General features: G+C 42.7%; 1 protein-coding gene across 8 annotated transcripts; it reads left to right on the forward strand.

The window, feature by feature from the left end:
* Window positions 1-3944: 3944 nt before the first annotated feature.
* LOC118360027 (F-actin-monooxygenase mical1) lies at window positions 3945-27171 on the forward strand. 8 transcript variants are annotated; one of them, XM_052482408.1, is made up of 26 exons: window positions 4326-4458; window positions 4925-4998; window positions 7023-7324; window positions 7703-7910; window positions 9604-9711; window positions 9886-9981; window positions 10170-10325; window positions 10769-10869; window positions 11785-12042; window positions 12306-12421; window positions 14057-14183; window positions 14933-15020; window positions 17306-17453; window positions 17718-17914; window positions 19168-19268; window positions 19820-19882; window positions 20259-20472; window positions 21074-21144; window positions 21397-22042; window positions 22191-22409; window positions 23205-23323; window positions 23401-23514; window positions 23796-23889; window positions 24105-24198; window positions 24429-24502; window positions 24675-27171. In XM_052482408.1, the coding sequence occupies exons 3-26, from the start codon at window positions 7067-7069 to the stop codon at window positions 24881-24883; spliced, it is 3879 nt and encodes a 1292-aa protein (XP_052338368.1). In that variant the 5' UTR covers window positions 4326-4458; window positions 4925-4998; window positions 7023-7066; the 3' UTR covers window positions 24884-27171. The 8 variants fall into 8 exon arrangements, with proteins under 8 accessions (XP_035594957.1, XP_052338367.1, XP_052338368.1 ...); XM_052482411.1 differs by having other exon boundaries at window positions 4343-4458; window positions 4879-4998; window positions 23208-23323; XM_052482406.1 differs by having other exon boundaries at window positions 4345-4458; window positions 4879-4998.
* The last annotated feature ends 230 nt before the right edge of the window (window positions 27172-27401 follow it).

Below are 27401 nucleotides of genomic sequence, written 5' to 3' on the forward strand. Positions count from 1 at the left end.
CCTAATCCCCATTGTATGATCATATTGATAAAACAAGGACTTCTCCATTGGGTTCTTTGTCTTTTTCACCTCGACCTATGCAGTTATTTGGATCTGTGATATTCCTTTTGTATAATATTTTTTTACCGTATTCAGTGGGAAATGCAGAAATATTGCCTGAAATTCTTACTATTGTTTAAAATTCAAATGACAGTTGGAATAAAATGTGTACATTGCAAACTGTAATCTGACAAATGTTGTAAAATGCATTAAATGATGTTTCTTATATTGACTATAACAACATTGGTTGAGCAACCAGGCAGTGAGTCAGTTGATGTCTATCAGTTTACAGTAAATAGTGTTTTACCTCACATCAGGTCATGATCCCTAACAGACTAGAACATTATACCTTTCATTTCATTCTGAAGTGACTGCTTCCTTTCGGTGAGTTTATACAGGGTGGAGGTAAGATGCAGTGTCACAATGTCATTTTATCCAAAAGCCTCCTGTAGTTCAAGGTACTGTGAGCTAGGGTTGGTCTTTAATTGCATATCTTTGAGATACTAACCCAATGTCTTTTTAGATGTGTTTTTTAAACATTATAGCTTGGTAAACAAATAATATGCCAAATTCATATTGTATGTTGTTATGAGGCAGTAGACCTAGGCTACTGTAGGCCTGTTTGTGCTTGTCAGATCATTCGATATAAGATATGATTGAGAACAAAACAAAGAAGTAAACATTTGTGTTATATTACTTCAAGTGAAGTGATACCCTTGTTCAGTGGTGGGGAAAGTACCCAATTGTCGTACTTGAGTAAAAGTAAAATACCTTTTTTAATAGAAATTTACTCAAGTAAAAGTGAAGGTCACCCCAGTAAAATACTACTTGAGTAAACGTCTAAAAGTATTTGTTTTTATATAAACTTAAGTATCAAAAGTCAATGTAATTTCTCAAATATACTTCAAGTTCAAAAGTAAAAGTATAAATAATTTTACTCAAACACTCAGACTTCAGACATAATTTACAAAGGAAGCACTTCTGTTTAGTGAGGCAGTAGAGATGCCAGGGACGTTCTCTTAATAAGTGCGAGAATTGGACCATCTTCCTGTCCTGCTAAGCATTCAAAATGTAACTAGTACTTTTGGGTGTCAGGCAAAATCTATGGAGTAAAAAGTACATTCTTTTCTTTAGGAATGTAGTGAAGTAAAAGTTGTCAAAAATATAAATGATAAAGTGCAGATACCCTAAAAAACTGGTTGAGTACTTTTAAAGTATTTTTAACTTAAAAGTACTTCACACCACTGTCCTTGTTGCATAATATGCAGAAACTCCCTCTTTTATTCATGGTCATCACTAGTTACCACAGCCACAAAGTTATAATTATGGCTAAACCCACATTTTTCTACAATTTCTCTTCTTAAAATCTGATTGTAAACCTGACCTTAACCCTAACCACACTGCTAACATTCAGCTTAACTCTAACCTTAAATTAACCTCTACAGGATCGGTGGGTCCCCTGCTGGATGATTGAGCTAACCTAGACTAATGTGATTAACATGAGGTTGTAAGTAACAACAATCCCAGGACAAACAATCCCAGGACATAGACATATCAGATATTGGCAGAACGCTTAAATTTTTGTTAATATAACTGTGCTGTCCAATTTACAGTAGCTACATAATACCATGCTATTGTTTGAGGAGAGTGCACAGTTATGAACTTGAAAATTTATTAATAAACCAGGTAGGCACATTTGGGAAAATGTTGAACAGAAAGGCAATGGTTCATTGGATCAGTCTAAAACTTTGCACATACACTGCTGCCATCTAGTGGACAAAATCGAAATGGTGCCTCGGCTGGAATAATACATTATGGCCTTTCTGTTGCATTTCAAAGATGATGGTATGCTGTCCCTAGGAGAGGTGTGTCACTTGAGTGGGTTGAGTCAATGACATGATCTTCCTGTCCGGATTGGAGGTGCCCCTCCCCCTCCCCCTGGGCTTGTGCCGTGGCGTAGATCTTTGCGGGCTATACTCGGCCTTGTCTCAGGATGGTAAGATATCCCTCTAGTGGTGTGGGTGCTGTGCTTTGGCAAAGTGGGTGGGGTTGTATCCTGCCTGTTTGGCCCTATCTGGTTGTATCGTCGGATGTGGCCACAGTTTCTCCCGACCCCTCCTGTCTCAGCCTCTCAGCCTCAGCTAGGGTCAGTTTGTTATATCTGGAGTACTTCTCCTGTCCTATTCGGTGTCCTGTGTGGATTTAAGTGTGCTCTCTCTAATTCTCTCTTTCTCTCTTTCTTTCTTTCTCTCTCTCGGAGGACCTGAGCCCTAGGACCATGCCTCAGGACCACCTGACATGATGACTCCTTGCTGTCTCCAGTCCACCTGGCTGTGCTGCTGCTCCAGTTTCAACTGTTCTGCCTGTGATTATTATTATTTGACCATGTTGGTCATTTATGAACATTTGAACATCTTGGCCACGTACTGTTATAATCTCCACCCGGCACAGCCAGAAGAGGACTGGCCACCCCTCATAGCCTGGTTCCTCTCTAGGTATCTTCCTAGGTTTTGGCCTTTTCTAGGGAGTTTTTCCTAGCCACCGTGCTTCTATACCTGCATTGCTTGCTGTTTGGGGTTTTCGGGCTGGGTTTCTGTACAGCACTTTGTGACATGAGCTGATGGAAGAAGGGCTTTATAAATAACTTTGATTGATGGTACAAAAAAAAAAAAACGGTTGGTTTTTCTTTGTATTATCTTTTACCAGATATAATGTGTTGTATTCTCCTGCATTCATTTTACATTTCCACAAACTTCAGTGTTTCCTTTCAAATGGTAGTTAGATTTGGGTATGTCTTTTTAGGTGAAAATTGGAAGGGGGAAAAAAGGGGGCAGATACTTAAGAGTTAAGACCTAAAAGCACATTTTTGTTTTCATGAATGGTTACAATATAGTCCATTTTTGACTGTGCGCTGAACGTGCGTGCAGGTGAGAATGAATGATTTATTTCTGGAATTCCCTTCAACTGTGATCAGACAGTAGGTAGCCTGCAGATCCGACACCTTTTGCTTGCTCTCAGCTGCACTAGAGGGTTGAGCAGAGCATTTGCTTAAATTATAACACTGTGGAGCTGGCGTGAGAGATGGCAACAACAACAAAAACCTTCCCTCAATCCAATGATGAGAAATTGCGTTGTACTCTGAATTATCCCATTATATCAACTGTTACACAGAGAAGATTGAATGACAGCTAGTAAACAGTAGCAGTCCTTCAATCTTCTTGGTGTAACAGTTGGGATAATGGCACATTAAAGTTTTATTCTGAAAGTCCAGTAATATTACAGATACTAGGCCTACTTTGTTATTGAAACCAGGAAGAATGTTCTGCAGGGCAGGATTGGCACACCATATTATTCAGCAACCCATTTTCCCCTGTTTATTTCATTTGTCAATTTCCCATTATTGTATATCAAGCAACCTTGGTAGCTGAGAATTCTCAACTCCACAATATGTACATCACATCTCAATGGAGTTGAGTGGCGATTGAGTTTTGGTGGCGTGGACTTTTTATTTTGAAGGCGAACCACCGATTCCACTTGTTTTTTTGCTCATGCTAATGTTGTTCACAACACACTGTTCTAGCACTTGAATTAAAGGGTAACTACACCCAAAAATCTAAATTGCACACATTTTTCCCAGACCTCAAAATTTGTCTCCTGATAGGGTTTAAGCATTGTTGTGGTCTTAACATTTTCAATGTCGTTTTTTTCCCCTATACATTTTTAGTTTATTTTGTTACTTTTTAAAATTTGGCTGGCTACTCTTACTTGTGGAAAACACTTTTACTGTGTACCTGTGCTTGTCCTGACTTGTTATTAGAGTTGTCAATGAGAGTTTGAAGCCATAGTTCTATTTTGGCATCTGCCTTGCAGGGCTGCTCCTTCTCTGTTAACAAACAACGGCTCCCTGGGTGGAGGTCGAATAAAATGCTATTTTTATCAAAAATGACAAATTTTAGCACCCAAAGAAAATAACACCTTTACACAGGACAAATGGGCACAAGGTACACTTTTAAAGAATGTCAATTTTTACATGTATCGATGTGATACCGACTCGATGTAGCCGGAGGTACACTTCGCCAAAACTCATTGCCACTCAACTCCATTGGAATGTGTAACGTGAGAATTCTCAAGTACAACCTTGGTATGGTAGTTGTTTTGTTTTTGGCAAACGAGCAAAAACACATTAGTTCACTTCAGGGAAATATGGTTAGCATCTCATACCCAATTCACTCACCTTTTCTTTCTACCTCTCTCATTTGTGCTGTGTCTACTGTTCTGCCGTCCCGCCCCTTTCCTGGCCCCAACTTTTGGCTGCTCTGTCACGTTACAGAGGCATTCAGCAGCTTGATCATATACACCGCAACGTTTGCAGACCAGTCATTGTGGCAGACCCTTTGTCCTCAGCCGGCACGCGACAGGGTAAGACAAAAACCCTTATCCACTGTTCTCCTAAGGTAAATGTAACATCTGCCGTGTCTGTTGGAAGTATAGCAATAACTTGATCATTGCCCAAGCAGAGCAGTCTACTTCATAAGGAAAGGTTCTTCCTCACTCAAGGTTTTGTTCCTGGCCATTTCCATATTTGTCATGACAAGACTTGTTTGAGTAGAACCTCAGGAATGAAACAGACCCTAAATGGTGTGTGTTAACTTGTACCAGGCAGATGTTCTGTGCTTTGCAGGGTGCAGCATTCTTAACCACATACATCATCACAAGAGTCAAGAACAGGCAACTGTCTACTTTCTTTCTCCACCACAGCAGCCAACACTTCATTGAGGCTGTCAACTGTCTTTCGACAGTATGAACAAATACCGTTGCTCTTGTCTCTCTCTCTCTTAGATTAAATACTCCGGATGTTGCGAATGACACAACGTTCTGTTTGCAGATGTCTGTTGCTTAACAAAGAAGAAGGATGCCAGAATTGTCACACCTAAAATGAAGCTGAACAAACAGCCGTAGGTGTGTGACAGACTTGAATGACCGACTGGCATAAGACGACTCCGAGAAGAGGAGAGGCTGGGGACAGTAGGATAGTAGGACATTCAAGTTTCACACCACCAATACTGAAAGTGACCTGCTTACATGTGTTGTATTGGACACACTTTTATTTATTTCCTTGAGGTCTAGTGAGAGGACTTTTACCCTGACCTTTGTGCCCACATGGAAGCTGTTATTGTATTTGATAAGAGAGGATTAATCATTACCAGGCAGATATTTGTGCCCACATTTTAGTGTGGTTGTGTGCCTCTTTATACCAGCTTTATGTCAGTCACTTCGTCACTGTAAAGCTGAGTTCAAGAGCATGCATGACTGGAGAGCGGTGCATTTCTGATTTTAATGATATGGTTTTGAGGAATTATGTTCAGTCGTTTTGTCTCCAGTGAAGCAATATCCTGTGTATTTTGACAGATAAAGATCCCTTGCATATAGCTACAGTGTGACTGTTGGGCCTGGGTTGATATGATACTGCTAGATCTGACAGCTGAAGTGTTCCAACTATCAAGGCTGTGTCTGATTTTATAGCTCTGCCTGAGGCAGTGACGGAGAGGTTCAACTCTCAACTGCAATGTTGTTCTATCAATGTCCAGTATAACACTTGAGTTGTTACAGAGCAACTATATGAGGGCCAAAGAGAACTCCAGGGAAATGCTACAGTACATAGAGGGAGATCTACTGAGAGGGTGAGGGTTCTTTGTGCATAATGTACACTGTAGACTAGAGCCTGTTTTATGACCTTATTCTTAACATCCACATAATAAAGACCTGGACGATCTCGGTCCATTGAATGAATAGCTCTTCATACAGTTATGTTTGGTTGTACTGTACAGTAGCCTATATTTCTCCCACAAACGCATCTATTTTTATAGCTCTATGGCCATAAAGAGCCCTCACCCACTCTGTCCAATCGGGTTTGTGTCTGTCTGCCTCCGGTGTCTAGCAGAAGATGCTGAACATAACCAGCAAGTTACAGCCTTTGTAAATGTCATCTCAGGAAGTCATGTGTGAACAAAACATTAGTTCCAGGAAATGACTTGCCAACCCCAATGCACTAAATGCTTGACACATACAGTAGCTTGAGTAGAGTTTGTCACCTAGTTGTTGTCACTGCTGTTAAACATTTTAGGTTGGTCTACATTTGCCTGCACATTTAAACTGGAGTTTAATGATTCTTCTGTCCATATCCGTATGTATATTTACTGCTTTATTTGACTGACATGTAGTGGTGGTAGTATTAGTACAGGTGTATGGAAGGAGTTCTAGTAGCAGTCTGTTTTAGTCATTGCAATGCTCAGCTATGTGATCCAAGTAAGCCCTTTTCAGATCTATTAGTATTACCACGCCCAGAGCCAATGCTGACTAAGTGATTATTATCTAACCAGTTTAAGTAAAGAGGATAGCGACTGTATTATTTGTGGCCAGTGTGTGAAGCTAAGATTATCCCATCTGTTCAGTGTGATGTGGCCAACCACTTCTGTCTCTCTTCCCTCTGAAAGAGAAACACCGGACCAAAGATAGAGGTAGTGTGTTCTATTAAGAGTAGACTGTCTTATTTGTGTGTAATGTAGCGTCACTAAGTTCAGTGGTAAACACCCATCATAGCATTCAATCTTAGGGAGCTGTCATAAAGATAACCAACCTACACAGAACACATGGTTGGGGAAGTTGGCGATGACTATGACTCAGGTGGCTTTAAAACCATCTAATTTTAGGGTTTTATTTTCAGACAGAGGGAATTGTCCCCAGTTGTTGTCTGTTAGTCAGACCTCTAGACCACCTCCATATATTTCCAAAGCCCAATGGCAAAAATGCATCACTTTGTTAGCTAGTCTTTATATTATAATAACTACTGTAATTGAGCTCAGTTATTTTTAGGCAGATTATTTAACATGTTCAAAAATGTGTGCCCATTTAGAGGACAACTTTAACAATATAATTTATATATTTTAGTTTTCTCATGGTGTTGGTGTTTACTTTATCCACAGTGAACATCCAAGAATCTGGAGGCACAGGTTGAGCATCCACGACCATGGTGAACCAGGACCCCACCAACCCCTCCCATGCCCTCTTTGACCAGTTTGTCCAGACCCAGACCTGTAAGGAGGTGCAGCGTACCTTCTCAGAGCTCTGCCACCACCTAGAATTGGACCCCCGGGACTACCAGAGTTTCTACACCAAGCTCAAGGAGAGGCTCAACTACTGGAAGGCCAAAGCCCTCTGGATCAAGCTGGACAAGCGGGCCCAACACCAAGACTACCAGCAGGGCAAAGTCTGTGCCAAAACCAAGGTGTGTGTGTGTGTGTGTGTATTTATTCTCATTTAAACAATGAAGAGGAATACTCAAGAAGTTATCTGAAGTAAAACACAGTTGTACAAGGAGGGTGGCTGTGTGGTGGTCTGTTAGTGTTGGCTCTCTAGTTGTGTTTAAGGTTTCAACATCAGCATCGTGTCTCTACATTGGCAGAGTACTGTCAGTGCTTTTGATACTATCAAGGTGCATTCAGCAACTGCAGAGCGTTATCCTATTTCCTTCCTCTCTATATTTATTCCTTCTCTCTTCCTCCCCCCACTCTCTCTCCTCTTCTCTCTCACGCACCCTTTCCCTTTCCCCTCCATCTCGCTCTCTCTTTCTCCCCCCTCTGTATCTCCCTCTCTCTCTACTCAGTGCCTGGTGCTGGGTGCAGGGCCGTGCGGGCTGAGGACAGCCATAGAGCTGGCTCTGCTGGGGGCTCAGGTGGTGGTACTGGAGAAGAGGGACTCTTTTTCCCGGAATAACGTGCTGCACCTCTGGCCTTACACCATCTGTGACCTGCGTGGGCTGGCTGCCAAGAAGTTCTATGGCAAATTCTGCACTGGGGCTCTGGATCATATCAGTATGTCTACCACTACCATGCTATATCAACTAGATTTACTGATGTAATAATGCCAATCATATATCTTCATTCATTATACATGACTAAATCAAACCTTATTTAGTTGATGAATCTATTACCGTGATTTTTTCACATACAGTGCCTGTGTACACTACCAGTCAAAAGCTTTAGAACACCTACTCATTTAAGGGTTGTTGTTTATTTTTACCATTTTCTACGTTGTAGAATAATAGTTAAGACATCAAAACTATTAAATAACATATGGAATCATGTAGTAACCAAAAAAGTGTTAAACAAATCAAAATGTATTTTATATTTGAGAATCTTCAAGTAGCCACCCTTTGCCTTGATGACAGCTTTGCACACTCTTGGGATTCTCTCAACCAGCTTCATGAGGTAGTCACCTGGAATTCATTTCAATTAACAGGTGTGCCTTGTTAAGGCACCTTCCTTCTTAATGTGTTTGAGCCAATCAGTTGTGTTCTGACAAGGTATGGGGATAGCCGTGTTTGGTAAAAGACCAATTCCATATTATGGCAAGAACAGCTCAAATAAGTGAAGAAAAATTACAGTCCATCATTACTTTAAGGCATGAAGGTCAGTCAATACGCATACATATTTTTTTCTTCAAGTGCAGTCGTAAAAACCATCAAGCACTATGATGAAACTGGCTCTCATGAGCACCTCGACAGGAAAGGAAGACCCAGAATTACCTCTGCTGCAGGGGATACGTACATTAGAGTTACCAGCCTCAGAAATTGCAGCACAAATAAATGTTTCACAGAATTCAATTAACAGACGCATCTCAACATCAACTGTTCAGAGGAAACTGTGTGAATCAGGCCTTCATGGTCAAATTATTGCAAAGAAACCACTACTAAACGACACCAGTAAGAAGAAGAAGAGACCGGTGGAAAAGTCCAAATTGGTTGTTTTTGGTTCCAACCGCTGTAAAAGCATGGAGCAGGAGGTGTTATGGTGTGGGGGTGCTTTGTTGGGGACACTGTCAGTGATTTATTTAGAATTCAAGGCACACTTAACCAGCATGGCTACCACAGCATTCTGCAGCGATACGCCATCCCATCTGGTTTTTGCTTAGTGGGACTATCATCTGTTTTTCAATAGGACAATGACCCAAAACACACCTCCTGGCTGTGTAAGGGCTATTTGACCAAGAAGGAGAGTGATGGAGTGCTGCATCAGATGACCTGGTCTCCACAGTCACCCGACCTCAACACAATTGAGATGGTTTGGGATGAGTTGGACCTCAGAGTGAAGGAAAAGCAGCAAACAAGTGCTCAGCATATGTGCTAACTCATTCAAGACTGTTGGAAAAGCATTCCAGGTGAAGCTGGTTGAGAGAATGCCAAGAGTGTGCAAAGCTGTCATCAAGGCAAAGGGTGGCTATTTGAAGAATCTCAAATCTAAAAAATATTTTGAGTTGTTTAACACTTTTTTTTGGTTACTACATGATTACATGTGTGTTATTTAATAGTTTTGATGTCTTCACTATTATTCTACAATGTATAAAATAGTAAAAAATAAAGATAAACCCTTGAAAGATCAGGTGTTCTCAAACTTTTGACTGGTAGTGTGTATCCGTATCGTCAGTCAACTGTTTGGATTGAAGAGGATTGTTTTAATTCCCGGTGTGACAATATCATACATCTTTCTATGTGTCTGTATCCTTCAGGCATCCGTCAGCTCCAGCTGATACTGCTGAAAGTGTCTCTCCTCCTGGGGGTGGAGGTTAACACTGGGGTGGAATTCAAAGGCTTCGTGGAGCCCTCAGAATCCACGGGTACTACTAGACTTCCCTCTGTTCCCTCCCTGTATTAGAGAAATAAAATACTAGATATTTGCATGGCTGTAAAAGCTTGTAGGGCAGTTGAAATAATCTGCCCAGAATCCTGTGTGTGGTAATAGACCTTAATGCTATGCTCTCTCTGTGGTTCCCTATGGCTCACTCCATCAGGCTGGATGGCCAAGCTGTTTCCTGACGATCACCCTGCTGGGAAGTTCCAATTTGATGTCTTCATCTCTGCAGGAGGAGGGCGCTTTGTCCCTGATGGTGAGGAGTGAGGACACACTCACACGCTGTCATCCTGTTGCACATACTGTACGCACTTAGAAAACAAAGAATGTAGCCGGACACTCAAGCTCCGATACAATTGATTCATTAAAAGGAAACACTCAATTTTATGCACCTGAATTCAGACTGCATGTGCTTCTCCTCGATATGCATGTCTTTCTCCCCAGGCTTCAGGTGGAAGGAGCTGCGAGGAAAGCTGGCCATCGGCATCACATGTAACTTCATCAACCATCACTCAGCAGCCGAGGCCCAGGTGGCAGAGATCAGTGGTGTGGCCCGCATCTACAACCAGAAGTTCTTCCAGGACCTGCTCACAGAGGAAGGTAGGATTCTATTCTATGACCCTGGTTTGGGTCTAGTGAGTGCCAACACTTCTACTGTTGGACGCTAACGTTTCAGCGATCGTGGATCAGGATAAAGAATCTTGCACAGTCTGGGCATGGTGACAATTATTGCGACAGAGAAGGTGTGGACAGTGGAGAGTGCTGTCTTTTTAATCTGTGTCCCTCTTCCTCTTGTCAATGTCATTTGAATTGATGCTATCATCTGTGATGCAATCCCCCTGTTCTTCTTCTCTTGTGCTCTCGTGCTGTTTCCCTTGTCCTGTCATTGTCTTGTTCTTAGTTTATCTCACTCATTCATTTCATTCTCTCTCTTTCATTCATTTAGTTTTTGATCTCTCTCTCTTTCTCTCTCTCTTTCCATATCTCCATCACTCTCTCGCTCTCTTTCTCTCTCCTCTCTATCTCTCCCACCCTCCCTCCAGGTATTGATCTGGAGAACATAGTCTACTATAAAGACGCCACCCACTACTTTGTCATGACTGCCAAGAAGAAGAGCCTGTTAAAGATGGGGGTCATTAAACAGGTGAGGGAACCACATCATTACAACCAGCGGCAGCAGCTCCACACTAGGCCTCTAGAGGGCTTTTCACAATACTGAGACAAACTGGCCCAATCCTGGATCCCAACATAGTCCTCCCCAAACAAGCTGGGGGCTTTACCTGATCTTTGAGATTAGCTGCTAATAAACCATGTTAATGTACTTGATGTCTATGCAGCACAGGGTCTGCTCACTCTCGCTCCCTCTTGTCACACGGGGGGTCTGGAATGACAAAGCCAGATCCTCTTGTTTTGTCCTCAATGATTAGAGTCCACTCTGCCTGTTATCAAAATAGAGCCTTTCCCCTGTCTCATCTGTTATAGTTCAGTTGCCAAGATGGGAGATGTTCTGCTGAGTAACTGTTTAGTATTTCTGTTGCGCTGAAGCTATAATCATTCTATATATTTGCGCATGATTATGGAGGGTTGGTATTTGTGTAATTCTTGTCACTGTTCCACTTTGTTTAAAGATGCTGACTCAGTGTCGGCTTGCTTCTTTATGTGGAGCATATAATGCTTGGCGAGACTACGTGGGAGGATTATATCCATTGTTTTCACATAAAGCTACATCTAGATTCTAGTCTGTGATAGACAGCTCTCTGATGTATGTCACCACCACCCCAGTGCTTGAATTATGCCGGTCTGCATCAGTAGTACAGACTAACAGCTTCTCCAATGTTCTATTGCTTGAGTATCAGCACCTCTTATATAAGAACACCAGTACTGTAAAATTAGAATGAGTACTGGCCTCTAAAATTCTTACTGACACCTTTATCATTCCACTTCAAGCACTGACCACCCCCAATGTGTCCCCCATAGTTCTCCATTTGTATTTTTGTTCGATTTAATTATATGGTGTCCCCTCTGTGACCACCTCAATTATGTTCCCTCTTGTCTCCAGGACTTCAGTGACGCCAATCAGCTCCTGGGCCAGGCCAACGTGGACCAGGACGCCTTGTTGCGTTACGCCCACGGCGCTGCCCACTTCTCAACAGGCCGCCGCCTGCCCAACATGCAGTTTGCCCTGAACCACGCTGGCCAGCCTGACGTGGCCATGTTTGACTTCACCTGTATGCACCGTGCTGAGAATGCCTCGCTAGTCAGGGAGAGGAAAGGAAAGAAACTACTCATAGGCCTGGTCGGAGACTGCCTGGTGGAGGTGAGAGGTCATGGACATGTGATGGATGATGACCTTGTACTAAAATGTCTAACATATTCATGATTTCTATATATATATATTCATGGTATCTATATCACATACTGTATATACATTCAGTTATACACACAATGATACACTGATTGTACTTTATACACGGTCCGCACTTAGGAAATGGAGTATAAAATCGTTTCGGGGCATAACAGTGTCTACATACAATTATCTGCTGTCATACAGCACTATTCTGAAAGTGTATGTGTCCACAGCCGTTCTGGCCTCTGGGAACAGGTATTGCCCGTGGGTTTCTGGCTGCCTTCGACACAGCGTGGATGGTCAGGAGCTGGGGCAAGGGAAAAGCACACCTGGAAGTCGTTGCTGAACGGTAACCAAGCTTTTTCTATATGATCATAAACACCACCTCAAAAATCATGTGCCCATCCCTTTTTGTTGTTACTGTATCGAAGGGGGTTACCCTGGCCGGGCCTTTCAGAGAAAACTCTCCAACTGGTAATACCACTCTAGGCTATTAACTGTTTTCCTCACAACATTCTTTTGAACATCCATTACTTCACAAGCAGCTGCTTAAAAAAAATCTTCCTGGTGTCGTGTCTTTGGCTATGCCGGATTAAGTGATATGACATGCTATTCTATAAAATATTTTATCCGTAATTAATATTACCTGATTGAGCTAATCATGTATATGTAATTAACTAGAGAGTCGGGGCACCACAAAATAATATTTATAGAGCTGTTATCTTCCGAATAAACTCTTAAAGACCTAGTAATATTTTACATCAATAGCAGTCAATATTAATCGTCACCTTAATTCAGTCTCATCTGAAAGTTGTAAATTCTTGGTTATCTGCACGAACCCTGGCTAACAAGTTGAATCAGCAATACAAAATTGGGTTTAATTATTTATTTACTAAATACCTAACTAATCACACAGAATTACACATACACATAATTAATCATAACTTGATAACAAATTACGTCATAAAGGAAAATGTCCCTGGCGGGTGGAACAGATATGACAGCTGGTTACACAAAAGAAAAGGGGCTCGGTTTGAGTGAAAGAGCGGGAAGACTGAGGGACACAGGGAGAAGCTGTGCTATCGTAAATACAGTATCTTATGTATTCTAAATTACCGGCCATTTCGAAAAGGAAAATGCAATAAATATTTACTCTGAGCTGCGCTTCGGTAGGTTGGTGGTAGATGGAAGGCCGTGTTGCCCAACCGAGTCCTTTGTCCTTTGAAGAATGTCTCTGCTGGTAAATTACATACGTTGTAGTAACGTCGTTGTGTGGTAGACGGAATACTTTGTCTGGTCCTTCCTAACCTGATGTTGGCTTCGTTCTGTAGTTATTATCTGAACCATTCTGACTGTCGTCCTCACATTCTCGGAACAGGAGGTTATATTGTCGTCAAGGCTTTATATAGGAAGGGAGAAAAGTGGTGTGTTTCATAGTTTACAATCTATGTCTCTTCACGTGGGCGGGTCACTGAGTCGGGCCCAATTCTCACATTTTAGAAGCTAAAATCACATTTCATCCCATCACGAATAATTTCATATTCAAACATTTAAATTGAACAACAATTCCATGTGAATCCGATAACTCTAATGTGTAGACTTTACACTTTAGAGTGTCATCTTATCATTGATGAGAATGTCTCAGATGACAACCGAACTGACATCATATTCATTAAGTACCACTGCATATGTTCAATTGGTCGGATTACCAGAGCATAGTTAATTTCCCCCCACCTTCTGATGTTACCAGAATCTCTATGTTAACCAAGGGGTTAGCAAATGTAACATCAGTAGGGTAGAGAGAGGGAAAAGGGGGGGGAAGAGGTATTTATGACTGTCATAAACCTACCCCCAGGCCAACCTCATGACACTGAACAAACCCATCAATCTTCTGTTCCTTTGGAGCTGCTTCTTCTTCAGTTCTACACTGAGCTTCTGAGGGATACGTGTTTCTAGGAGATGTCTTTCCCTCTGACTGAAATAGGGAGAGTATCTACCAGCTCCTGTCCCAGACCACGCCAGAGAACATCAGTAAAAACTACAGTGCCTTTAGCATAGACCCGGCTACACGCTACCAGCACGTCAACCTCAACTCCATCAAGGCCAACCAGGTCAGAAACACACAAATATTATCTATTACATTATAGTCCTTCTATTTCTATGGTCAGCGCAGACTCAAAGCTCCATTGATGCCTGATTCACAATATTGGACGAACCTGAAAGACACTGTGCTGGCTTGGATTTTTTTTCTTTTCAACACGGTTCCAGCAACTATAGTGGATGCGTAACCAGGCCAGCTCAGTAAAATTTGGTTCAGGTTGGTTCGATGGGGTGAAAAGGGTATAACTGTCTCACTGTATCAGTGCTAGCAAAGTGAATAGATATGGTGCTGAGTAACATTGTAAACACATTGTGAATTATATCAGTGCTGCTCTGCCATTTTGGGTTGATATTTCCCAGAGTATACATGTGTTGCCAGGAAACTGCTCTGTTGGTGTGTGAAGTGTTGAGCCGGCTAGGAAATGCTTTTTGATTTCCCCCACTAGAGGAGTATTGATCTGAAAGGCTTTAGTTTTCACAAACTACCAGATCAATTACACTGCATCAAACCAAACCCCAGCTTTCTGCATTTGAGTACCAGCTTTATGAAGCCTACTGTGTTCTTAGCCTGGTCCTAGATCTGTTTGTGCTGTATATCCAACTCCTATTGCCCTTGCTTGACAATGACTGTAGGAGTTGGCAAGACAGCACAAGCATATCTGGGACCAGGCTACGGTGTTCTGGCTCTAGTATAAAATTAAACTCAAATCAAGTACTATGTAGTTTATTATGATTCTCTCTCTTTGCATGCATTCCAAAGTTGCAACATCTGTATGATGTTGAAGACCATATTGATTTGGGCCGACCAACCAAGAAGCAGAAAGGCAGGTTGTCTCACCTGCGACAAGGTTTGTCTCGCTTCACTTTACTAAAGCAGTAACGCATGAAGGGAGCATGGGCATGATTCATTTTTTGTTTGGGCACGATTGTGCTGGGCAATTCCACGGTAACGGAATTACACTTTGACTCAGTTTTTTCCACTTTAAATGTATGCCAAACAAAAACCTTTTGATCTTAATGTTTTACAAACCATACAACTGTATGCACAAAGACTACTTTTAACCATTTCCACTGGAGAATTTAAAAAACAAACTTATATTTTTATTTCACCTTTATTTAACCAGGTAGGCTAGTTGAGAACAAGTTCTCATTTACAACTGCGACCTGGCCAAGATAAAGCATAGCAGTGTGAACAGACAGCAACACAGAGTTACACATGGAGTAAACAATAAACAAGTCAATAACACAGTATTCGTTTATTAAAAAAAGAGTATATACATTGTGTGCAAAAGGCATGAGGAGGTAGGCGAATAATTACAATTTAGCAGATTAACACTGGAGTGATAAATGATCAGATGGTCATGTGCAGGTAGAGATACTGGTGTGCAAAAGAGCAGAAAAGTAAATAAATAAAAACAGTATGGGGATGAGGTAGGTAAATTAGGTGGGCTATTTACCGATGGACTATGTACAGCTGCAGCGATCGATTAGCTGCTCAGATAGCAGATGTTTAAAGTTGGTGAAGGAGAGAAGTCTCCAACTTCAACGATTTTTGCAATTCGTTCCAGTCACAGGCAGCAGAGAACTGGAAGGAAAGGCGGCCGAATGAGGTGTTGGCTTTAGGGATGATCCGTGAGATACACCTGCTGGAGCTCGTGCTAAGGGTGGGTGTTGCCATCGTGACCAGTGAACTGAGATAAGGCGGAGCTTTACCTAGCATGGACTTGTAGATGACCTGGAGCCAGTGGGTCTGGCGATGAATATGTAGCGAGGGCAAGCCGACTAGAGCATACAGGTCGCAGTAGTGGGTGGTATAAGGTGCTTTAGTAACAAAGTGGATGGCACTGTGATAAACTGCATCCAGTTTGCTGAGTAGAGTATTGGAAGCCATTTTGTTGATGACATCGCCAAAGTCGAGGATCGGTAGGATAGTCAGTTTTACTAGGGTTAGTTTGGCGGCGTGAGTGAAGGAGGCTTTGTTGCGAAATAGAAAGCCGATTCTAGATTTGATTTTGGATTGGAGATGTTTGATATGAGTCTGGAAGGAGAGTTTACAGTCTAGCCAGACACCTAGGTACTTATAGATCGGGCGTGCGGGTGCAGGCAGCGAACGGTTGAAAAGCATGCATTTGGTTTTACTAGCGTTTAAGAGCAGTTGGAGGCCACGGAAGGAGTGGAAGAACTGTGCAGATGCAAACCTTGGTAACAGGTCTACATTTTACAATAACGTTGTTAAATACGTGCTCTGAATTAAGATTCAAAGATGTCTGCAGAAAGAATGGGGTGTCAGCTATGACATGACACCTTGAGTTTGAAAATATATATTTTGGTTATTGAACTACAAGTGGATTTACATCTGGTAATGGAATTACGGTGACGGAATTACAGTAACGGAATTACATCATGGGTCCCTGATCTGTACTGTACAGAGATGCATAATTCTGGATCTGAATGTAGTTATTCTCATGTTTCACAGGTTTGGAAATCACAGTGCAGCACAGCAGAGCACTGTCCAGACTCGGTCTGTTTTAACATTCCAGGCCAGATAACAGAAAAACAAAGAAAATAGTTCTGAGCTGAACATAACACTATGCCAGTGGAAGGGAGCACAGTAGCAGCTGACCCAACTGTGGTTTGTGACTATTATGATTTCCCATTCAGTTGCAGTAATTCCGTTACAGATTTTTGCCGTAATCCTGTAATGGAATTTACAAGTTTTAATAGAGCTGCAATATGTAACTTATTGGGAGACCTGACCAAATGCACATAGAAATGTGAGTTATAGAACTGCCATTCTCATTGAAAGCAAGTTTAATAAGCAGTAGTTCTGGTCTATGTGCGTTATTGCGTTCTTAAGTTTAGTTTTTGCTGTCTTTTACTTTCAGTTTTGTACACCCGCTTTAAACATCTGAAAATACAATATTTTTGATTATGGAAAGATATTTCTCAGTGGTTTAGATGGTACAATGATTCTCTACACTATACTTGCTTGTTTTGTCACTAAACTGAAATTAGGCGAACTATTAGAATTTTAACAACCAGGAAATGGCGGAGTGATTCCTGCGTAGTGTAAGCCTACTGAGCATGCGTTCTAAATCCTAATGCAGTGTTCCTATGTGTGTTCATGGCCCAGATTCGGTTGGAGCTTTTGAGGAGCTGTTGAAGTGGTGCCAGCAGCACACGGCAGGGTACGACAGGGTGAAGGTGAAGGATCTGACCCAGTCCTGGAGGTCTGGCCTGGCCTTATGTGCCCTCATCAACACCTTCAGACCCCATCTTATGTGAGTCTGTGGGCTTCATAAGGGGACAATTCAACTTATACACCACAAATATAGCAAATGCACAAGTAGTACCGCAGGAGGAAAGAATACCCGTGAGTCTACAGTAAAATGTCATTGGTCTGAGAGGCTTTTCCAATTTCTAATGATTCTAATTCCATGCTACTACCTGTCCAATAAGAAAGCAAACTTTTGTGTTCTATGGTGTGCCCTACCGAACATGGCTCTGGTCAACACAGTAACTATCCCTCACCTGTCCCTCCACAGTGACATGTCCTCTCTGAAGGAGTCTGATTCGGTCCACAACAACCAGCTGGCCTTCAGCCTCCTGGAGGAAGAGCTGGGCATCCCTCCCATCATATCAGCCAGTGACATGGCCACCAAGGAACAGATAGACAAGCTCTCCATGGTGCTCTACCTCACACAGATCCACGATGCCTTCAACGAAAGGACGCCCACTAGAGGTAAGCATCAGGGCAATGGCTGTCAGACATGTTACGTACAGTAATTAGCGCCGTGATTGTTTGGTTACTTGTAGCCTTGACGCCAGCCACCTTGAACAAGAAAGTGTTGTTGAGGTCTGCTATCACGAGACTAGATGATGTATATTTGTAGAATGTTACTGTGACATTATTATCTCGACATTATGCATGGTTGTATTCATTACATAAAGGTGTTTTTCTTGTGCTTAATTTCTAAAAATGCTGGACCAAATTTCAGCAGTTTTCAATATCAACCATATCAAATAGCCTACTATTAGTGAAAGCGATTGAATCTGGTACTATGTTTGCTGTTTAGACAGTGCATAGCTTATGTAACCCCCATTTGTACAACCTTGGGCCCAGGTGTTTTTCTCTATGAAATGTGTTTTGTGTTGATAAGGAGGGAGAGGGCTGTCATTGTCGCTTTAAGAGCATTACCCAGCATTCCTCTGGTTAGAGTAGCTGGGTCTGTGCTCATAACCAGCCCTGATTGACTGTCAGGGTTGTGCTGCTCTCCTGCGCTCAGTCGGTAAGCCAGGCAGCAGTCAAAGCAAACGGCACAGCAGCCCGTGAGGAAATGGCTTGTCAGGCTTGGGTGGGACTAGCCTCGGCGTCATCTAAATGATATCTAATATTCCTGCTGTGAGGAAGAAAGATTTTCCCGGTCTGTTTTGCTGCCGGGGGTATTTCTGGTAAATACTAGCAGAGTGTGTAGCAGAGATATTTTCAGTGGTGATCCAGCATTTGGAGGCAGGCTTGGAGAGAGGGTGTGACTTGCTCCGCTTGCCTTGTCGCTGTGATGCCGTAGGTAGCATAACAGTAGCTCTCTGTAGGGGGATCGGCTGTCTGGCTTGCACACAGATGCGCATGCACGAGGGACATGTCCTGTCTGTCACCGGGCGCTTACACAGGAGTTCTCTCAGGGGGATTGACAAGTTGAATTTAATTACATCTTCTACAAAGCCTTGTTTTCAACAGCAGTGTGGAGAAGCTGGATGTGTAATATAAAATGACTTGACAGGATTTTTACATAAGAGAGATTGGTAGAGGAAAAAGCCAGAACACATTGTTTGTGTACAAGAAGCTGTGCACATTTTTAAAATGCAGGTTTCTCTGCTGTAGGGAGGGACTCGGGACAACACAGTGGGGTTAGGTTAGTGCCTGTGAAACGTGTGTGTTCTGGCAGAACAGGGACAGTATGAAACTGAAGCCGGAGTGCGTTTGTGTGTCTGCAGCAGAACCTCCGAGCCTTCTCCTGACACCGTCGAAGACCCTGTCATTTCAGGCTGTGTTCTTCCTCAACAAGCTCAAGCACAACTCTCTGCAAAGACGCAAGGTAAGGCTCAGGCAATCAGCTGCATGTTGTCACTGCGACTGGTCAACTGTTTACTCAATACAGTATCAGAGATAGCGCGCAAAAAAACCCACATTTGTCTGTCGGGTAAAATGGAGAGTAGGCCAACCTCAAGTTCACATCGACTGTCAATCTTTTTCATGCAACTCCCCGCTGTCATTAACTATTTACTTACACTAATATCAGAGTTTTCTAGATAGGAACCTTGAATTCACATGCCCAGCCATTTTGGTTTTGGTTCTCGTAATTATGCTTTGATTCATTCATTGTACGTTCATTGTCAACAGTTAAACAATGTGTTTTAGTCATAATTTGCTTGTTTTAGTTCGTTATTATAACTAATACCATACTACAGAACACTTACAGTAGATGTTTACCTTTGTTGGCCTTTTCCAAAATCAGCTGTAATAGCAAAGACACCTTTCAAGCATGTAAGATAATATCTAAAGCATTGTTCATTTTGACGTCATCCATTATTCATTTGCATATTTTAAACCAAAAACTGTCATGTGACTGTTTTATCTTTTACACAGGAGAGACTGGCAGCCGAGACAGAAGAAAAAGATAAAAGGATGAGGATGGGAGATGAGGAAGATGTGAGTAGTGTCTAGAATACAAATGCTATCCTCATTACCATATGCTCCCATGCAGCGCTAACCTTTTGCTGTGTGATGGATGTATCTGCAGACTTCAGGGCTACTCCAACTGCGCTTCTATACAATGTTTCCGTGCTATGTTATTGAACTACTGACATCACTGGCGGTTGTTCCTCTCTTTGGTTACTACTGTGGTATAACTCCTAGGGTACAGACCTTTTGTAATAATTGTTGAACACGCCAGATTTTTCATTTTGAGTCGTTCGTCTTTCTTTGGCCTTCAGGACTATTGTTAAATCATAAGCACGTGTTTGTGTGCTAAGTTATTGAAGTACTGTTCAAATATGATTGTTGGTCTCAATTTCTTTGCTCTCAGCCTGTAGCCCCTCTCTCAGCCCCTGAGGTGACCCCTGACCCTGAACTAAGCCCGACGTCAATGAACAATGAGGAGTGTTACTTCTGCGGCCAGCGGGTCTATGTGCTGGAAAGGATCAGCACTGAGGGCAAGTTCTTCCACCGTAGCTGCTTCACCTGCCAGCAGTGTGGCACCACCCTCAGACTTGGCAGATATACATTTAACCAGCACACGGGTGAGTGAGCATGACAACTTCTTCTACCGCTGAGTGCCAGTCTGTTTGTGCTAATCATGTTAATTCCTTAGCATGCTGATGAATTCCAAGGAGGTGACCTGATAGCGTAGACTGGCACTCAGTCTCGTGGGATATCTGCTGGCTCCTAATGAGCCCCTTTGAATATTTTTGTTACAAGCGCAACATCATGTTACTATGCAAGTAGGACTTCCATGGTCGTTATTAACTCAAGTGTGGAAAAAATGTTCTCTGTGACATGTTGTGTTCTGTCTTCTGAAATGTTGTCTGCTCACAAAGACGCAGCAAGCTACTCCCTCTTTGGACAATACAGAAACAGAATATAGTTATTTCTGGTGCAACAGCTTCCATACCTGTAGTAAGTTAAATCCTCCAAGGCAAGGAACCTACATCCGGATGATAAATACAGCACAGTTTAATTTATTTATGCACCATATGAAAAATGAATGAAAGATACCCTTTTTACGTGTTTTGTGGTACATGTGAAAAGGAGAACGGGAGAAAGGGTTGTCAAGTAGCATCTCTTAACATGCACCAGATCCAGAGTCTGTTCAAGCTGTTGTTTTCCCTCTTGTGCCCTCAGGGAAGTTCTACTGTGAGCTGCACTCTGAACAGCTAGAGATAGAGAACAGGGAACAATCCCCATCCGTTAAGGTGGGTCTCTCTGCTCTGAGTTTGAGCAGATGGGAAATTAAACCGTTCTGTTGCATACCATGTTGCCAGCTTGTGGCTCAGCTTGTCTGTACAGAACAGTTAAGGACAGCCAGTGGGTAGAAGTAGTACATTGGCGTTGAGTCACAAGACTTGTTCATTTCCAACAGGGCAGTGTACCATAACCATTCATTTACAGAGGAATGTTTAATCACAACAATGCTACAATGCTTCTTTCATTTCTTTCCCTTCTAGGATACCATCGGAGGTCACGAGGAGGAGAGAGGTGTGAATTCGATCTCCAGTGAAGACCCCTCACCTTGTCCCTCTGAGGACGATGAGTACTATCTAGACTCGGGTCCTCCTAAACCCATGGAGCCTCTGCATCCTCCGAGTCAGGAAGACCCCAGTAGCAAACAGCTTAACCCTGTAGAGGAGCACCCTGTCTCACCAAAACCACCCATAGACGTTTTCACAAAGAACGTTTTTGAGGACTGTGAGGTGGAGGAAGAGGGGAAGGAGGGGGGTGAGGATGCCCCCTCGGATTCTCTGACCCCTGTCCCAAAACCTCGACACTCTCGCTCGTCAATCCCAAGCCCTCAGGCCTCCCCTCCTGTACCCAAACCACGCACCGTCCTCCTCACCCCAAAAGGGGACACGTCACCAGCCCATGTAGGGGAGAAGGGGTCCCCCAGGGCAGAAAGAGAAAAAGGGACTCCCAAGGCAGCCCCTGACTCCAGGCCGAAGCCATCCCTGCGGAAGCTGCAGCTGACCGACGAGGAGAAGAACCACCTAGTTAACTTGAGCTTCAGCCTGGACTCTGACTCGGAGACACCCGGTTCTTCCTCCTGCTCCTCTTCCTCAGCCACAGCAGGGGGTCCCTGCCCAGCCAAACCCACAGGTATCTTTCTCTTTCATGACCTTTTCTTTGTTTAGTCTCTTCTATTGTTTTAACTGTTTAAAAATGTTGCGATTTTAAATGGGAGTGTGAACTATGTTTAAAATGGCCCAGTCGAAAGCTTGAAGGGTTTAATAAAGTGTGATTTGAGGTGCAGACGGCCAGGAGGAGGAGGGCTACTGGAGTGGGGGCCCTGGGTCGGGGGGACACATACGGGAGCACAGGAACCGCCGCTGCTTCAGGAGGAAAGAGGAACCAGCGGAGGGCAAGGGTCAACACGCCAGGGTCCGCTCCAAGTTCTCCCCATGGAACTTGTCCTCTCCTCGGCTGGGGAGGGACCAACGCTTCAGCGTCCTCAACAGCCACCCAGGTAAAGACCCTAGTGGGGTGTGGATTTACTGTCTCGGCCATAGAGATCCTATTAAATTACTGGAGGGGATATGTCATAAAACCTCAAAGTTCCAGAATGGGGTGAAAATGGCCGCCACTTTGGTCAGGGAGTAATCCAAACCAGTGTAATTGGAAAGAATGGCAGTAGAGGCGTAATCCTGATTTTTATTCAGCAGGAAAATAGAGTACGGCATGTGATTATATCAGAAGTTGTGAAGTACAATTACTGTCATCCTAAAATATTGTAATAATAATATAAATAGTTCAAATGGATTTTCATACCCATTTTCTGTATAATTATGTTTTCTTGGAAAGCAGCGAGGGCTATTCTACGTGATACTATATCAGTACTTGTTGCATTTACAACGTGTATGTGTGTGTATATGTGTGTATATATATATATAGACAGTTTTAGAGGGAGGAATGATTTTATATATATATATTTATGTAATCATTCCTCCCTCTAAAACTGTCTGGCTAGCTAGCCAACAAACATGCAGTGCAGATAAATGATTCAAATTCATTATTTTAAAAGTTTCATATCACAGCACTGGCAAATCTGGTTAACTAACTCCCTGATCAAAATGGCTGACCTTTATCCCATCATAAGAAGTTCCATGTCCATTTTAGTATTCTGATTCCTAATTATATGGTGTCAGTATGACAACCTCTTTATACCTATCAATTATTTATTTATATGGCAAACAGCAGTTGTTAATAGCCATGTTCTTCATATCTATTCTGAATGAATAATTGTACATCTTTAACTTCAAAGAAGTACACCATGGCCACAGTGTATCTGAGGAAGATTGTGCTGATGATGATGATGATGACGAGGAGGAGGATGAGTTGGATATGTTTGCACCAGATGGCTTGGATTTATATGATGATAAGGTAAGGAGTGGGACTTGTCTGGCTGGCATATTAAGTCCATAGACATTGCACTCACACACACTCTCCCTTGTCTCTAGTTCCAGACCATCCCTTCAGACCCTGTGGAGGCTGAGAAACTGGAGCTGTTGAAGATGAGGACGTTGGATCGACGGGCCAAGACGTGTGAGATGCAGCGCTTCCACAAAGCACAGGTCGGTTCACTGTACTGAGATTTTCCAGTAAAGCATGGGATTGTGTTTACTAGAGAGAGAACATTAATTGTTGCAAAAGGTTTTTGCTCTGGTGCACCCTACTGAATACTGCACAGGTCTGTTCACTGTCTGAACAGGACAGTCTGCTGATGCCAGATCAGAACAGCTCTACATTGGGATGGTTAGTCTTAACACTGGACCTGCCAGTATTGAGTCTTGCTGCTTGTCTAGTGTTTTCTGCTTTAAAGCTCATCTTATTGTATGCTTGTGACCCCCCCCAGTCTATTCAGAGACGCCTGGAGGAGATTGAGGTGACGTTTAAAGAGCTGGAGGATAAAGGTGTGGTGTTGGAGCAGGTACTCCGAGGAGAGGAAGGTGCGACCCCACCCCGACCCTTTCGTTTGATCGAGCGAACCATAACACAGTACTTTGAACATCACTTGTCTTGCAAAGATTTGCCTTTTCATCTTTTATCCTCTGATGCTCGGCTGGACGTCCGTAGAGCAAAACATTGGCATTTGGCAAACTTTAGGGATCAAAGAACTCCTTGAGTCTCTTCCCCCCCATCATGTCTTCTCATTCTCCCACAGGCAGTGGCGGTTCCCCTGAGATGATCGACCAGTGGATCCATCTGGTCCACCAGAAGAACGCCTTGGTCTCTGAGGAGTCAGACCTCATGGTGGCGTGAGTGTACAACTTTTCAATACATTTCCATACATTATACAGAGTGTGGTGTGAGTCCCTAGTTGAAGTAGCCAGTGGGGGACAGAGAAGCAGACTGCACGCTCCTGACAGAGTTGTTATTGTGTTCAACATAGCTGCACCCTTGTTTTGCCATGTTGACTCATGAGCTGAGTGTGAGCTGTGGGGGGGGCACTTCTATTCAACTGTTTTCTGTTTCCTCTGCCCCTCAGGTCTCGACAGCTGGAGTTGGAGGACAAACAGAGCATGCTGGAGATGGAGCTCAGACAATACATGGAGCTGGATGGTATGTTTCTCTACAAAAAGCCTGGATCGTTGCATTTGTCTCACTGATAGCGTTGTTGAAAGCTCACTTATTGGGAGGTGCAAAAGAGGGAGCGGATAGGCTTTTTGTTCAGCTCCTGTGCAAAGTTTGACGCGTGTCCGTAAAATCCTCTTCGTGTCCGTGTCCACCCCAGACTCTGAAAAGACGGCGGAGCAGCTGGCAGAAGAGGACCGTGTGCTACAGGAGATGCTGGAGGTGGTTGACATGAGGAACTCTCTGGTGTCCTTCCTGGACGAGAAGCGACTCAAGGAGATCGAGAGTGACAAGCAGCAGGCCACCTCACTGCTTGAGGCCAAGAGACACTCTACAGCCTCAGCAGGGGCACAGGTGCACTGGGCGTGAGGGTGACACACACACATACATACATACATACATACATACATACATATATATATATATATAATCTGCTAAAATGAAGGAAACACTTGAGTAAATGAGGGATGCAAAGTATATTGAAAGCAGGTGCGTGGTTCTTTAGTTAATTAAGCAATTAACATCCCATCATGCTTAGTGTCATGCATAAAAATGCCCAGTTGCCCATTATTTTGGCTACCATGGCTAGAAGAGATCTCCGTGACTTTGATAGAGGAGTCTCAAAGGACCTAGGGGGTTTAAAGTGTGTGTCTGTCACCAGATCTCAACCCAATTGAACACTTCTGGAGCGGTGCCTGAGACTGTTTTCCATCAACAAAACACTAAATGATGGAATTTCTTGTATAGTAGTTTCTCGTATAATAGTTCCAGACACTTGTAGAATCTATGCCAAGGCGCATTGAAATTGTTCTGGCTCGTGGTGGCCCAACGCCATATTAAGACACTTCTGATGGTGTTTCCTTTATTTTGGCAGTACATGCCTATATTAATACATATGTACAGGTATACATACACACTTAAATGTATTTAAAGAGAATATTGCTGCTTACAGACGCACACGCATGATCTTACATTTGCAAAGCCAAAGATGTATTGGTGAAGGTATTTCCTCAGAAGTGTTGTGCTCTGTGTTGAGCCGCAGTGTACTGTCCGACTCCAGATGTATAACACAGAAACTGGTCTAGAAATATGTGACTTACAATCTGGATGCATCCTGGCCTGTTCCCACTGGCCATTCATCTCCAGTGAAGGCAGTCCTGCCCCAGCAGCAGCCCCAGAAATAAAGAGACCCCCACAGCCAGCTGAACTCGCACCAACCTGACTAACTGCTGACTGCAGTACTGCTGACTGCAGTACTGCTAACTGCAGTACAAAGCCAAGGAGTTGAACGGTCACAGGTTCTTAACACAGGGTTAATATATTCTGTTGTGTAAAATGCCTTTTTTGTTGTTGTTGTGTAACCCTGGATGAGTGAGTTCTGCTAAGCACCACGGTAATGTCCCAATTCTACTTTTGTATACTGTATAAATTGACATAATTAGATATATTACAACAATTTGTTGTTTGAGAATTGTGTGGTCCATAACAATTCAATATTATTAAAGATGTTAAAAATTAGATTATTTACTAGTATTTAAAATTAAAGTTATTCCTTTTCTTTTTTTTTTTTTTGCACTTTCAGTGATTCATGTGGATTGTTTTGCATGTTACATTTATAGTTCATGTTTAGTCTCAGGGGTTAACCAGTGCACTCCTCTAGGAATCGTTGTTTGATGGAGGTCACTAATTGGATGTGTAAGGCTGTACTAAGGCTGCAATACACAGGCAGCCCAATTTGAATTGTTCTTTTGACCACTCACAGCAGATCGGATTGGTCGAAAGACCAATTGGTGAAGAATAAGATCAAAATTGGGCGGCCTGTCTAAATGCAGCTTTTAGTGTATGGGTGAAATACATTCTGAAGTGACAGGCTACTTTCTGACACTATATTTATCATTTGCTAATCTCTTAAGTATAATTGTATAGCCAAGGGTAAATGTTGTTAGTCAGACCCAGCCTTATGTATCCTCCAGTGTTGAATGCCTCCGTTGTGCTGCCGGGACAGTACTTTGCAGAATATAAAATAAAGACCCTGCACTGTCATCTAATTTTATGACTTTTAAGGACATCCTCATATATACGTATTGGATTTATTTTTTAGTTTAAGTCTTGTCCCATGTTGTTTTGATGCTGTTCCTAATGGTTACCACTAGAGAGCATACCTACCCTGTTTGGCTGCATTGCATTAGTGGAAACCAAGACTTTGGTCATGGCAGACCTGATTGTAGTAAGATATTTTAGTTGTGACCGGGACAATTTTAGCTAACCCTCTTCCTAACCATAACCTCATTCTCCTAACCTGTTACGAAAAGTTGCTTCTGCTAGTCAAAACCGACACATCTGCCCTAAAAATAGTCTTGGTTTCCACTGTGATACAGCCCATGTTTAACAGAGTTAATAGACACATGATTCACGTGACTTCACAAATTGCCCGTGAACTACAATAGGTTCAGCAAGTGTTTAATTTTAATCTAGTTTATTCTGCACAGGATTGACTAAATACTCAGAATAAAGAAGTAGTCTTGTTTCACTGCAAATTGAACTTGCTCAGTGATGCCTGCTAGCAATGCAAAACAACTATATATCTAGCCTCTTGGAAATAACATGAATATAATTCTGAAAGTAATAAAATACACAGTGATGTGTTTGCAATTTCATTGCTGAAGCACTTATGTGATGTCCAATGCACCATTCTGCTACTAGGCTGCAGTTGTGCAATAGTTGCAGGGGGAGATCATCCATATCGATTGACTTTGATCCTGTTCATCAGGACAGATATGGGCCAGCATTTCTATGCAGCTCACTGTCATTACATCTAAGTTGAGATGTGCTATTAGCAAGCCTCTGTTATTAAGCTTATAGCTGCTGTCACCATATCCATCGCATG

This window comes from Oncorhynchus keta, chromosome 27 (assembly GCF_023373465.1).
Source record: "Oncorhynchus keta strain PuntledgeMale-10-30-2019 chromosome 27, Oket_V2, whole genome shotgun sequence".
NCBI lineage: Eukaryota > Metazoa > Chordata > Actinopteri > Salmoniformes > Salmonidae > Oncorhynchus > Oncorhynchus keta.

Coding starts and splice junctions, on each gene's coding strand:
- LOC118360027 (XM_052482407.1), top strand. CDS start 7,067: ATGGTGAACCAGGACCCCACCAACCCCTCCCATGCCCTCTTTGACCAG. Junction 9,982..10,169: donor AGGGCGCTTTGTCCCTGATG/GTGAGGAGTGAG, acceptor CTTTCTCCCCAG/GCTTCAGGTGGAAGGAGCTG. Junction 22,043..22,190: donor CTGCCCAGCCAAACCCACAG/GTATCTTTCTCT, acceptor GTGTGATTTGAG/GTGCAGACGGCCAGGAGGAG.